The following is a 13,880-nucleotide window of genomic DNA, read 5'->3' as shown; positions in this document are numbered from 1 at the left end:
TTACGTCCTCATAAAGGGTCATTTCCGACCGCATGTATGCTGTAAAAATGCAGCGTTTTTCTGGCATAATTGCTGTCTTCTTTGACACCGTTGCATCCAATGCATCAATTCACTTTACACAGATCAGTCAAAATTGCACTAAATATTGCACTATTTTTAAAGAGCAGCTGCTGTAATTTGTCAGCACTTGCCTTCAAAATGCTGCCTGCGGTTGATTCTTTAGGTGCAATTCCATTCTGCATATTGACCACTGTGAAACCATGGGAATACCACCAGGCTTCCTCACGTCAGCTGTCTCGCTTGTTAATGATTCCCCCTAACAGACTGGCTGGGTGCAGCGGAGCCAAAAGGCACTAGCTCAAGGGTATTTGGACACAAGCACCTTTACTGAATGGCATCAATGTGCACAACAACTGTGTCCAATTTAGCACAACCACAACTGTGTTTGGGGTTGTAGATGACCCTTTACTATTTCCCAATGGATAGCAAAGAGAAAACAAGGGAGGAGGGCATAGAAAATGAACAGTGGTATTCAATAAAGAGTAATACATTTGTTCAATATATAGTATAATCTTATGGCAGACGTAATTTAAAAACTGTTAATCAAAATCTAAAAAAATTGATACCAGTAACTGTGCTGTCATCACTCTTAAGGTGAGAATACATTGGTCAGAACGTGCCTGAGCTAAGGAATCATGGTCAGTTTTGCGGTAATCCATTGTTAAGATATTAATAAAGGCAGGCCAGGCTTCTGCACTGTATAGTGAAGCCCAAGGTCCCAAGAAGTAACAGTTATGTTTTTGTTATAAGATCAACCTCTTGGTTGAGCAATTGGCTCGGGTTGCTGCCAGTACAATCTGAGATCTGCTGGCCCACCATGCACCAGTACCTACAGTATATTGCTTCTTGGTATTGTAATGCTCTTTTGAACACGGCTATTTTAAATGTCTATAATAAATATTTTTAATCTTTAGTAACCTGAATTGAGTTGAACTGAGCATGCTCAGTTGGCCAAAAGCCAAAATACATTCCTAAGGGAGGGGGCCGAGTTGGTTAGAGGAGGAAAAGGAATCCCAATTGATTAAGGGTATACTGCAGCCTTATTATTAACATATGAACAACTAGAATGGCAGGTATTTAAAGATTTCAAAGAGGCTGTTTACTGATTAAAACTTTTTTGTGGGGGTGCTTTACAGGTCCTTACATGTGATTTTTAGCCTGCATGTGCCTTATTTTTCCTGTGTTCGTGACTGGATCCTCATTAGAATCTTATCATTTCAGAACATTTAATATCAATGTCAAAGTCAAATTCTCTTCATCTAGTAATGTCTCTCAAGAAGTGACAGGCAGGAAGATGGCAAATGGATGGCCTCATGCAATTCATTCAAGGCCTTATAATAACATTAGAGACAGTAAAGCCATTGAAAACCAGTAAGCGATTTTAAAGCACAATAGGAACTGTGAATGTTTTGAGATAGCAGTGGGAATTTTGTGCTAATCAGTTTCCGCATGAACTCTTTTTAGCCAAAAGGAGAAAATACATTTCCTTTTGTGTTTATAATAATTATTCCTCTCGGCCAATGCTGGAAATCTCTAAACATACATTTGTTCTCCACTCGAGCAGTACAGGCTTGTCTTCAAGGGGAATTCTCATTAAGCTTTGTCCTTGGCAGATAAGTGCAACATTATATAACATGCCAAAAGGTGAAACTGGGCCACACTTCTGGTTACTGGCCAAACAGCAGCTCTGTGTTGTATAGATCCTGCTTCTATAATATTCACTCATCAGCTCAGTTACTTCTTATTCTTCTACTTCTGCATTGCCGGCATGTAAAGTCAATGCGAAGGTGTTTGGTCGTAGCTATTTTTATTCCGTGTATAGAACCTTTTTAATTATCCATGTTATTTATAATGAAGGATGCACTTAATCCAACATGTCTGGATTCACCCAAATTTCTAAATAAAACATAAAACCTATTTAAAGTTGCATTAATTGCAAATATGGCCATTTGTGCTTAGGTTTAAAGGGGAACTTCGGCATCTGAACCAAAACCCAACACAAAAAACCCCTAATATACCTATCACTATAATCTTCTTCCTCAAAAAACCATTTTTATATGCTGAAATCCAGGTGCAAAACAGTTTACAAACGGCATGCAGGAACTATATAACCCACCATGCATCGCACTGTAATGTTCCTTTCTTAATTGACATGTGCAGGGAATTGTGGTATTTAGAAGATGTAGGCTGAAGGCAGGCTGAGGATATTTGACTGCTGTTACATTTCATATACCGTATATACTCGAATATAAGCCGAGTTTTTGAGCACTAAAAATGTGCTCAAAAAGTAACCCTCGGCTTATACTCGAGTATATGGCATGATGTGCCCGATGTGCCCCCCACGGACTTGTGTCCCTGCGTACCTGCGCCCGCACTCTCCCTATGCCAGCTTCCCAGAACGCCATCCTAACTGTGCGCTCTTCTCCTGTGCGCTCTGCTCTTCTCCTGTGTACGCTTCTGATCTGCTTGGCGCCGCAGTCGCGCCAGTGACGTCACGCGCCCCCTTCAGTTACTCCTGGCCTGATCTTACAAGGGGGCGCGTGACGTCACTGGCGCGACTGCGGCGCCAAGCAGATCAGAAGCGTACACAGGAGAAGAGCGCACAGTTAGGATGGCGTTCTGGGAAGCTGGCATAGGGAGAGTGCGGGCGCAGGTACGCAGGGACACAAGTCCCTCGGGAGGCGCCAGTAATGGTCTGCTGTATATCCAAACTGAACAGACAGAACATTTACAAACTTGGGGGATTGTGTAGTAAAGACACTGGTCTGTATTAGTCTGACTATTTTATACTTCCTTCAAAGACTGGTCCTAGAACTGAGGTGGATTTTACTTCATGGCTGCCACCACATCATAAATAACTCTTGTAGTTTTTAGAACTATTTACAGAGCCTAAAGGGTATGCAATTAATCCTAAACGATTTTGCTATGAATTGAATTTTAGATTGATGGTTTCTGGTTAATAAAAAATTATTTTGTTTCACCGACACTTGTAATCCATGCATTTATAGTATCAAACTGGAAAGGGCTATTGTCATTGCTGTTTTATTACCTTAGGCATTGGTAGAACATCACAGATTACCAATGGCTGCACCAACTCCTGTACTATTTCTGCTAATCTTAAATGTGCTTTTCTTGGTAATCAAAATAGACTTTGGAATCCCATGATACTAGTGGAAGGCCAGCCTGACCTTCAGCTGCTGTTTATACACAATCATAACTGAGCAAATGACTTTCTAAATGAAACTGTGCATTTGGTTTTGGCTATAATAAATAAATCTTTTTGGGATACTCAATTAAACCAAAGTGTGAGCACACTTTGTGTGCTGGCTCACTCGCACCAGCCCTACTGGTGACACCCTAGGCTTATACTCGAGTCAATAGGTTTTTCCAGTTTTCTTAGGTAAAATTAGGTACCTCGGCTTATATTCGGATCGGCTTATACTCGAGTATATACGGTAAGTCTCAAAGTTGTCCAACAGATCAACAGGGGAGACCAGGCTTAGGGAACTGTTCCAAACCATATTATTACATTCATACATACAAAAACATAAAAGGCTGCATAAAAAGATCTTCTGAAAGTTCTGGTTGGCTGCTTCATGGTAATCAATCTATGAAGAATACTTTGTCCACTGTTACCAAATGAGCCCAAGTGTTCTAACTTGCCTTTTGGCTTAGCTTCATTCCTATGTTCTCTTCTTCAGCCACTGAGATCATGTCCGAGGCCAGTGTTTCTAGGGCTTCTCTAGGGGCATATATATATACTGTATAGGTGAGGAGGGGGTTGCATTACGCTCTGATCCTAAGGGGGGGTGGGAACTGGTCCCAATCTGTGGAATCTGTTATGTTGGTTGCTTTGTATATCATTTAGTATGTCCAATGTACAAACCCACTAATTGTACAGCACTGTGGAATATGCTGTTGCTTTATAAATACGTGTTAATAATAATGCACCTTTTATGAATCAGATCATGTCTCTATATGGTAAATTAATTACTGTGACTATGTATCAGTTATCCTGCCTAAAATTTGAATCTCTCTGTAAGTGGGCATTATAAAATGCACAAATACGGGAAATTTGGGGTTTAAAAACCATAATTTTGGGAGAGAATGCTATGTGAGTAGGATGAGGGATTAAAATTGCACAGGGGAAGAGTCTCTAGAATCAATAGGCTTTCTCCCCAAATCTCACTCTAAATGGCCTTCGGGCTAAAGCCCACCCAAGTCATTGCTCCAAACTCAAAGTGTAGGACCCATTAAATCTCTGGTTCTTACTTTTTCTACACAGAAACACATTGTAGGTGTTGCAGGTACAGTAAGGGAATGCTGTATTGCTTTGAGCGCTTCTCCCAGCAGCCACAGCTCTCGGTACAGTCCGTTTCTCTGAAACCTCTGATGGCTTAAAACATGACAGTGTAGTATAAAACGATTAATCATGATTCAGTGCAGTGTATTTAATCACTCTGCCAACCTTTTGGATTGCCTTTCCTTAGGAGATTTACGAGACACATGGCAGCACTAAGAATAAATGTTTTAATTTCCAGCCCATGATGGATTGTATGGAGGGGAGAGAAGCCAAGTGCCAGTCTAATTGTACTATATTTTAAAGAAACAGAATGCTTAGTTTGGAATGGGCTCTGCTGCTCGAGTGAATTCATAGAATTAACTGTAAAATGTCCTCACTTAATAATACTGACATGGAGAACTCTATGTGCTGTTTGTTGCTTTTTAATTCACTAGACTATATGCGGGCACATTTTCATGTGTTGGTATCACAGTTTTTAAAATATATCTAATCAAGTTGTATTATTGCCTTTCTTGTTTCACTGATTCTGTTGGGTTAAGTGGCATTATTTGTTTCTAAATAAGCGTTGCCAGCGTCAAACTGGGGGTTCCAGGGCTCAGTGATGCTGCCACCTCAGATGGCCCCACAAGCCCTTGAGGCCCATGCGCCAACCACCCTCCCACCCCTGCATGTACCTTGTATTCTCTCTTGTTGGCCACAGTTGGGGGGAAGGCCAGCGGGAGTGCCCAGGATTTCTGGCATGGAGCGGGTCTGAGTTGGCGGGGGCCCATCAGGTCTTTTTCTGCTTGTCGCTCCAGCCCAGTCTGACGCTGAGTGTGGGTGCTTTGATATACAGAAATGAGGTTTATTGTGGGGCAGGGTGCAAAGTGCAAACAAAAATGTAAAAATCACGATGTGTTTTTGCTCCTTGCCTCACACTTACCACCTTTAGGTGCACATCTTGCACTCCTCTCTCGAATAAAGTGCTTCCAAAAAAGTTGGATTGGTCTGACTAATAAAACAGAGCAGAGAGAAAATGGAGCGGTCAGTTATAAATGCAAGTACAGGGTGCAAAGTGCAATTTCTGACACAAATTGCCATGTTTTTACCCATAATGCAGTGGTTTCCCCATAATTTCCCAATGATTTAACCTGCTGGGGGAACCTAGGAGCTACTGCCAGTTCCAGGTCAGTGGAAGGCCCATTGTCAGTAGGCGTAGATGTGCACCATTTAAAAGAAGAAGCAGGATGGGACGCATTGGACACCATGTGGAAATGCAGGGGTGTGTTTGGATGAACTGCATCATTACGTGCTCTTCATGTCAGTCTCTTAGCCCTGTTTACCCTTGTGGGTATGATAGTAAAGTAACGCCTTATATTTCTCACAAACTAGAGGAAAAAATGGGCTAAAAATGAATGATTGCACATTTTTAATGGATTTTTTTTTTTTTTTTAAATGGCGGCTCCCATAGACAGTACGGCAAATGAGACCTGTCTGTATTTCACATTCATTAAACTTGTGTAAATGAACACATTTTGCATGGTTTGTCTTTAAACTTTGCAATGTGTTTACCTGTAAGGCAGAGATGTCGGTTGCCCTTTTAGTTGTATCCTCAGCATGTGGGGAGCTCACAGATCTAATTGGTGAACTTTGCACTTGTCATAAAGCTGTGACCACAATTCCTGCTTAGCTCTTGTTCCGCTTGCTCACGGTATACCCAATTATTTTCTGCTGTTGTGAGCCTCTGTAGAGCTTCCAGCCGTATGTATTTAGGGTTGACTCCCCCATGGGGACTGAGATAGTTTAAAGAAGAGCTACTGGTAATTTCAAGCTGAGAAGATAGACATGTGTATTAATATAAATTGTCATGTTTCTTTGCCTTTCAGGGCCATTATAAACCACTTTAATCCTAAAATAGAGTCCTATGCTGCTGTGAATCACATCTCACAACTGTCAGAGGAACAGGTAAGCCAAAATAATCTTTATTTTCCTTCTCCGAGATGCTGATGTCTTTAAATGTATCTTCTATTAAAGCATTTACAATGCAGTAATGAGCCCTCTGGTTATTGACAAAAGATCAAGGCAGAACAGTGCAGAGAGATCATTGGGACCCACATGTACACAAATCAAAATGGCAGGTTATATTCAAATTAAATATTTGAGATATTGCCCTTTTTCTTCCACAATGTATACGATATTTCACAGAAGACATTTATAGCAGCAAAATCCCTTTAAAAGTGGTTGTATTTTCAAACAAATTTGTTGGAAAAACCCTTACTAAAGCATTTTGTTATTACAATCCCAGTTAACACGCAAAGGGTGTGTTTATTTAGAAGTGTGACTCTTAGAACAGGCAGAGATGGGAGATAGCTCTTAGTACAAGTTGATCCAGGGACTGGTCCGATTGCCATCTTGGAGTCAGGAAGGAATTTTTTCCCCTCTGCGGCAAATTAGAGAGGCTTCAGATGGGGTTTTTTGCCTTCCTCTGGATCAACTAGTAGTTAGGCAGGTTATATATAGGCATTATGGTTGAACGTTATGGACGTATGTCTTTTTTCAACCCAACTTACTATGTTACTATGTAGATATTTATTTGTTATTATGAATTTATTGCTGCTTTCTTTAATTTGGATCTCCATACCTTTAGTCTATCAAAAAAAATCATATAAACATTAAATAAACCCAAGTCTAAAAGTTTTCACGTAACCTGTGGGAAGATTGTTCATCTCTGGGTAATACAGTTTACATAGAAGGTTAGAGGGGCTTCAGTTACAGGTAAACTATAGTAGCTATGAATATGACTGATCTGCTGTAAATATTGTCAATACTTCCTTGTGATTTGAGTTCCTACTCATGTGATCACTATACTCAGTGTATGCCAATCCCATAGGAATTCTTAGCAAATCAGACACATCGCAGTGTGCAAGGTTCTTGCCAGCAAGATAATTTTTTTTTAAATAAAATGTTATCCATCATATTAACTGAATGTTTCTTATGACAGCCAGGGATTTTAGCTGAATAAAAATCAGCAGGGAGCAGTTGATCTAAAACCAACCAGGCTTTGTAACGGTGACTTATTTGCCCTTTACCCAGAATATGACAGAGTTCACTGCCCAAAGGCAAACACTGCTTCAGTCACATATCTTCCTCTCTGCTTTATGTCCCTGCGAAAGACAGAGAGAGAGAGAGAATGCTTGTGGTCTTACTGGGAGCTCATAAGGGAATAGATGCTTCTAGCCTTCAAGGCTTTATGCTGCTGGCTGTGGGCATCTTCATAACTTGTAATTGAGGCAATGCAAGGCAAAATACAAGCATACAAGCTGAAATATTCTGTATACGTTTAGGCTTATATATAAAAAAAAAAAAAACAGCAAAATATTTGTATCCTCAGTAGAAGAAAGTAAATTTCATTCTGCTTTAAACTGAAACTTTCTAATATTCTACGGCTTTTGGTGTCTTCTTTGATACAACCCTTCTCAGATGCTGAAGTACTGTATATTAAAATGGGGTAGGGAAGGAATGGGCACATATTCATAGAGACATTGAGGTGTCACTTTTGACAGTTTTGGAATAGTTGGCAGTTTTAACACATCAGTTACCAGAGCTGGCATAATTCTGCCTGTTAACTAAATGAGTAAATGTAAGGTTCTAATGTTCAGTGATAAAACATTTATGGATCTCCTGCAAGGGAAAACCTCTATAGGTGGCTTAAGGGGCAAATGAACCAATGTAAAGAAAAAGAAGCCATAAAGAAATTAAGGGTTAAACCCCCAAGGAAATAAAGCCAACTCTAAAAAAAAAAAAAAAACATTTGAACTTGTCAACCCCAAAAATAATTTTTTGCCAAATACAACAATACAATTCTAAGCAACTTGAATATGAATATGAATTTATTCAAGTTTTTTATTGCTTTGAAAGTTATTTGTAAATGTAATTGCTATTGAAAGCAGCATTTTCTGAACTCCTGGTTGTTACTTTTTAAACAGCATTGCAAAGGCCAGTCTCCTCCAGCAAGGCAGGTCTGTCAGTCTGCTGGTTTGTGTTACATTGTTTCAAACCCCAGAGCCACCAGAGCAGAGAGTAGAAAAGGACAGACAGACACTGCTTTTAATAGCAGTTATATATACAAATAACTCAGTAACCTTGGGGGATCCCCTGGGTACAGTTGACTTAATTTTCTTGGGGTTTAACCCTTCTTTTTTTTTTTTTTTTTTTTTTTTTTTTTTTAATAATTCTGCTTGTCTAAGAGGGTCATAATTGCACATGAACTGAACAGATGTAGCTTTTAAACTGTAACTGAAAAATCAGATCTGTTGGAAACTTGACAAAACACATGGAAGGACAAATTGGGCAGTAATGGCGGAGTGCTGGTCATTGAGAGGGCTTTGTAGTCTAGTCTGTGCTGTCAGTGAGCACCAATACATGCTGATGTGAACATCTATAAATCAGAGTTACCCAAGTCACATTCAAATCTGTTTGATGCCACAAACAGTCCTTAAGGGCAGTGACACACGGGGAGATTAGTCGCCGCGTGACTAATCTCTCCGCAATGCAATCCCCACCGGCTAGAATGTAAATCGCAAAAGGATGGCATACACGGCACCGCGATTTGCCAAAGTCACCCAAAGTTTCCTCTCAAGGCAACTTCTGAAAATCACGGCGCCGCGTATGCTATCCTACCGGCGATTTACATTCTAGCCGGTGGGATGGCATTGTGGGGAGATAAGTCATCTGCGACAAAGCAGATTTGTCACGGCGCAACTAATCTCCCCTAAACTGAGGCAGTTTATTGGCAATAGATTAGCCACAATAGTGCAAACTAGAATGTTATATGCTGCATAATGCTGTACCATACCTGAGTAAACAGCACTATAAGATCTTTCTGTTTAAGATAGCAGCATTCCTTACCCTTTTACATCTAAAAAGTCTGATCGCATCGGTAAAACTGTCCAGTAATGGAATATTCCCGGTGTAGCATGAGCAGAAACAGGGCAACCCCCCTAAGCATAGGCTTTATAAAAGAACAGTGTTTAGTATAGCGTTTCTCACTTGGCTAAAAAACGGTAAAACTTAAAAAAAAAAAAAAAAAAAAAAAAACCCATCTGTGCTGTTAGTTGAGATGTATTGCTTGTTAATAGGAAGCAAGGCCTGCTATTTTTCTTTATAATTGTATCACTGGTGGCCACTGTTTCATTTGTGTTTGGATGAGTTTTCCTTGTCAGAGCATCTGTGGCTACTTTGTCATAGGAAGTATTCAGGTACAGCAAGTAGTATTAAGATAAATAAGACTCTATGCGGAGTTGTTTTTCTGAGCGTTCATAGAAAAATAAAGTAAATATAAACTCCTGTTTCTTAACCAGTGGCCGTAAAACTCCCTGTTTGCTTTGACTCTTGATCTTGGACCCAAGGTTACCAAAATCATACAGAGCAACAGATATAATATCCCTACATGTAAATTAAGTGTATATCCCCTGTCTCCAGTAGTAACCCTAAGGTTCACCTACACTACTTTATGATGGAGTTTTGAGACCTGTTACATTTGCCAGCAACAGTAAGATCAATGGCTCCATGCTTGTATGACCTACAAGTGGGCTTCAGTGATGGCAAACCTAGACTGCAGAATGGGCAACCTAAGCACTTTTAGAAACAGGGCAGTGGGCTGTTGTAGTATTCATTAGAAGAGTAAAAATAGAAAGAAATCCTGAAACTCAGTAACCAGAAGGTGGGCTAAGATTGCTGCTCCATTTACATACATCCCAATGGTGCAGATTCCAACAGTACAGTGTCCAATCAGAGATACCATAAGGGGTAGGCTTACTACAATATGTGCATGTTGGGGCAGATGATGGAGTTGTGCATTTTGTTAACTCATATCAGTTATAGATTTTGTTCATCCCACAAAATAAAGGGTAGAAAACAATACTGTTTTGCATATGGTATGTCTCCGCCTATATGGGTCCATGTATGACAACTGACCTTTGCTTAAATAATATAATGTTGTATTCTAATTTAATTGCTTAGAATACTGTATATATTTGCTATGCAAAGTGGGCCCTACTGCCTTCCTGGGCTTTGCATGTCTGCCTTCATTTCCCACAGTGGAACTATTTTATATTGATATTGGAGATTTTAAAGCAGTTTTTACCTTGACAGAGTAACTGGGTATTATACTGAAATGTGTGTGTGTGTGTGTGTGTATATATATATATATATATATATATATATATATATCAATCCAAATGGTGTCCGCACTCCAAGGCTCAATATTCTGCGGGGTGCTTAGCCAAAATTATGTATGTATAGAAAATAATCATAGATGGCCAGCACACCCTTCAATGTTTCAACAAAATTTTTTTATTGTAGATATATTGTTAAAACCAACGTTTCGGTCCTTGTTAGGACCTTTCTTGAGAAAGGTCCTAACAAGGACCGAAACATTGGTTTTAACAATATATCTACAATAAAAAAATTTTTTGATGAAACATTGAAGGGTGTGCTGGCCACAGATGATTATTTTCTATATATATATATATATATATATATATATATATATATATATATATATATATATATATATATATATATATATATATAGACAACAAATGTGTCTGTATTTTCCCGCCACTAGGGGTATTTATGGTTTGGTTTCACTCTGTATTGTTACTTTGAGAAAGGCTGAGGTGTTCAGCTGAAACGTCAGTCCACCATTTATTAAAGGAATCTTTATTTTTCACATAAGTCCTGTGAGAGCGGCTTCTTTATTTTCTACTTTGTTTCCGGATCTTGGATGCTGCACCCAGGCAGATTTTGTGCTTTACACGTGAGTGCCAGTGGTCTTTGTTCTTATATAATATATATAATATATATATACTATGGAGTTGTTCTTCACTATTCACTCTCTGCCAGAGAGCCCTCTGCTTCCCATGCATTTATTTTAACCCCTTTTTTCTTATTGGTTAAACTGGTTTGGGAATACGCAGATATGAATCCATCTACCTATGGTGCACCCTTCCCAGAATTTCAAGAAACTGCTCCCCCCATCCTTTTAGAAATGAAAGCTCATTTTTTTGTGACTGCAGTCAGTTATTTAAGATGCATGATTAATATGTTATTCTTTTGAAGCAGCAGGGTTTTTCTGCATAACCCGCAGAACAATGTTTTATTTCACTGTAGGTACAAGAATCCCTATTACATGCATGAAGCTTTTCTCTTTGATGTTTGCTGCTGTATGATTGTGTGCTACTATTCCAATACAATTGTACCACATGTTATTCCTCACTCAAGCTAATTGGCCTTTTTTGTGTTTTGCTTTTTTGCTTAACAGCAGGTTTATGTTTTTTTAACAGCTTTATGTTTATTTTTGTGTGTATATAAATATGTTGTGTGTCTTAGGTTATACATTTTTTTTTCCATCTTTATATTGTGTGTGTTGCAGGTGGTATTTTTAAATATTTTATTCCATGTGAGGGTTGTTTATCAACTGTAGAGTTGCTACCTTTCGGTGGCCGTAAATCCAGGTTGGGACATGATGTCATAACAACAGCAAAAAATAACATTTGGGAAAAAACTTCTTAGACAGAGTGTGGATAGGTTTAATTAGACTTATGTACAATAATTCACTTTCAGTACTTGCCATGTGAAAGTGAAAATTTTTGCATGGCAAAAGGTTGGTTTTTGAGAGAAATTAAATAGACACAGCTCTCTGACTATAGGACCTTGCAGATTAAGTTACACCAGTGTGTCCTACAGGCACAAACGTTAATGAGAGTTACTGGCCAATCCACTTTTTTTTGGGACACCAGCTTTTGTAGCTTTACAGTTCAGAAGGACTGCTTTAGGATCCCTTACACAGAAGTCAATGGCTAATCAATCTGATAATTGTATATATGAATGTATAATTTTATGTATAAAGCGCTACAAGGATACTCAGTGTAATAGAGGGAGGGAGGGAGGACAAGTATTATAATAAATACAAGAAATAAGTATAAATACACAGAGATTAAGTGCCAGGTGGTAGGAAGGAGGCCCCTGCCCAGTACAGCTTTCAACATGCAGGCACTAATTGTAAAGCAAGAGGTATGAAAATGTATTGGAAAATGGTTTACCTCACTGGAAGTGCAGGCCAACAGGGCCCACATTCTTGTTGGGGGAAACAACACCACCCCATGCAAAAAAAATGCTCCCAATGGGCACCACACCATCACTGGATTCTGTGCTTTATCTTTATGTTGGACTTGAAGATTTGTCATTGAGACATATGAGCTTTTTTACATGAAATATTTTTATAGAGAAGTTTGTTGTTCGTGGGTATAGTTTCCCCTTTAATAGGGAAGAAGGGTTTCTGCCACTAAGATGTTGCAGGCAGCTATATTCCTGATCTGAACCACATGTGGACTACAATTTATGGCACCTGTTCAATGCGATTATACATTGTGGAAAATCTAAACTTTAAATGTGTATTATACCCTTCAAAAATAATCCAGTTGATGTCTAATATTTCTAGCTCGTTATCACTGAAAAGGGTTTTGCTCTTATTGAAAATTCCTTATACACTAATATCTGCAGAAATAGTGATATTTTCATTATTCCCCTTGCTCTTTCTAAGTTTGCGTTGCAGATTGCTGATGCAAGTAGGTTTTGTCATGTTATACCTGTGAACATGGAGTAGTCCCAGTATAATTGGGCCTATTGGCAGGAGTCTAAATTGGGTTAGCCATATCCTGTTAAAATGACAACGCACATAATATATAAGAACAGCTGAATCTGCAGTTCTTCCTTTATTATCCACTTCCTCTTGTGTTCCACATGAGCTATTTCCATACCTAGTTAGAGCTGGCTCTTTGGATTTTATAAATTATTCAGGCCTTCCTTTTTTTCCCCACTTTGACAACCTTTATTCCATCCAGCCCTAGCTAAAACCTAGAAAATTACAATGTGCACTTGTTAGCTAAGTTACTATTATTAAACTTAGTCTGAAGCAATGTAAAATAATAATGTTAAATCTGGAGTTGGGACAGGGTAAAATAAAACACACCTTGATCTATTCCCTCTTTATTTTTCACAACTTTTTATACTGTTTTAAGGTGAATTTTGTCTTACGCAGCATAATAAATAGTGAGGTCTGAGGCCTGGGTTTTTGGTTGCTTTGACACCCAACAGCTCTCAGATACAACAGGTTTGTGGGGGTCGATATAGAATTCCTCCTGGGATCTTCCTCTGCCAGTGTATATAGTAAGCAATGAAGAAATAGAGGTGGTACCTGAACCCAACAATTATTATCCATCTGCCATATTGTTGATGGTAACCTGCACAGACACTATACCTCTGGTCAGGTACAGATACAACACAGCGCTTTGTGCACTACAATGAAACATTTATCAAATATAAAATCATAGTCACCTCTATAGGCTGTGGGTATAATCCTTGAGGAAGCCCATTTGCATGCCCAGGAGACATCTTCCAGAAGCCACATAATGTATTTCTGCATGTTGTCATGTATTTGTTTGAGCTAAATAGAGAGTAGTTTGAGCATTAAGTA

At 39.0% G+C, this 13,880-nt stretch overlaps 1 protein-coding gene across 1 annotated transcript in view; it reads left to right on the top strand.

Moving 5' to 3' along the window:
- armh3 (armadillo like helical domain containing 3) overlaps nt 1-13,880 on the top strand; it is a 98,509-nt gene that overhangs the window by 74,290 nt on the left and 10,339 nt on the right. The window contains exon 24 of the mRNA XM_002940569.5: nt 6,229-6,307. Coding sequence (XP_002940615.3) covers nt 6,229-6,307 — 79 coding nt within the window. The remainder of the gene's footprint in view (nt 1-6,228; nt 6,308-13,880) is intronic.

The sequence above is a fragment of the Xenopus tropicalis genome, chromosome 7 (assembly GCF_000004195.4).
Source record: "Xenopus tropicalis strain Nigerian chromosome 7, UCB_Xtro_10.0, whole genome shotgun sequence".
NCBI classification, from domain to species: Eukaryota; Metazoa; Chordata; class Amphibia; order Anura; family Pipidae; genus Xenopus; species Xenopus tropicalis.
The sequence above is the reverse complement of the archived record's forward strand: the minus strand, read 5'-3'. Positions and strand labels throughout refer to the sequence as shown.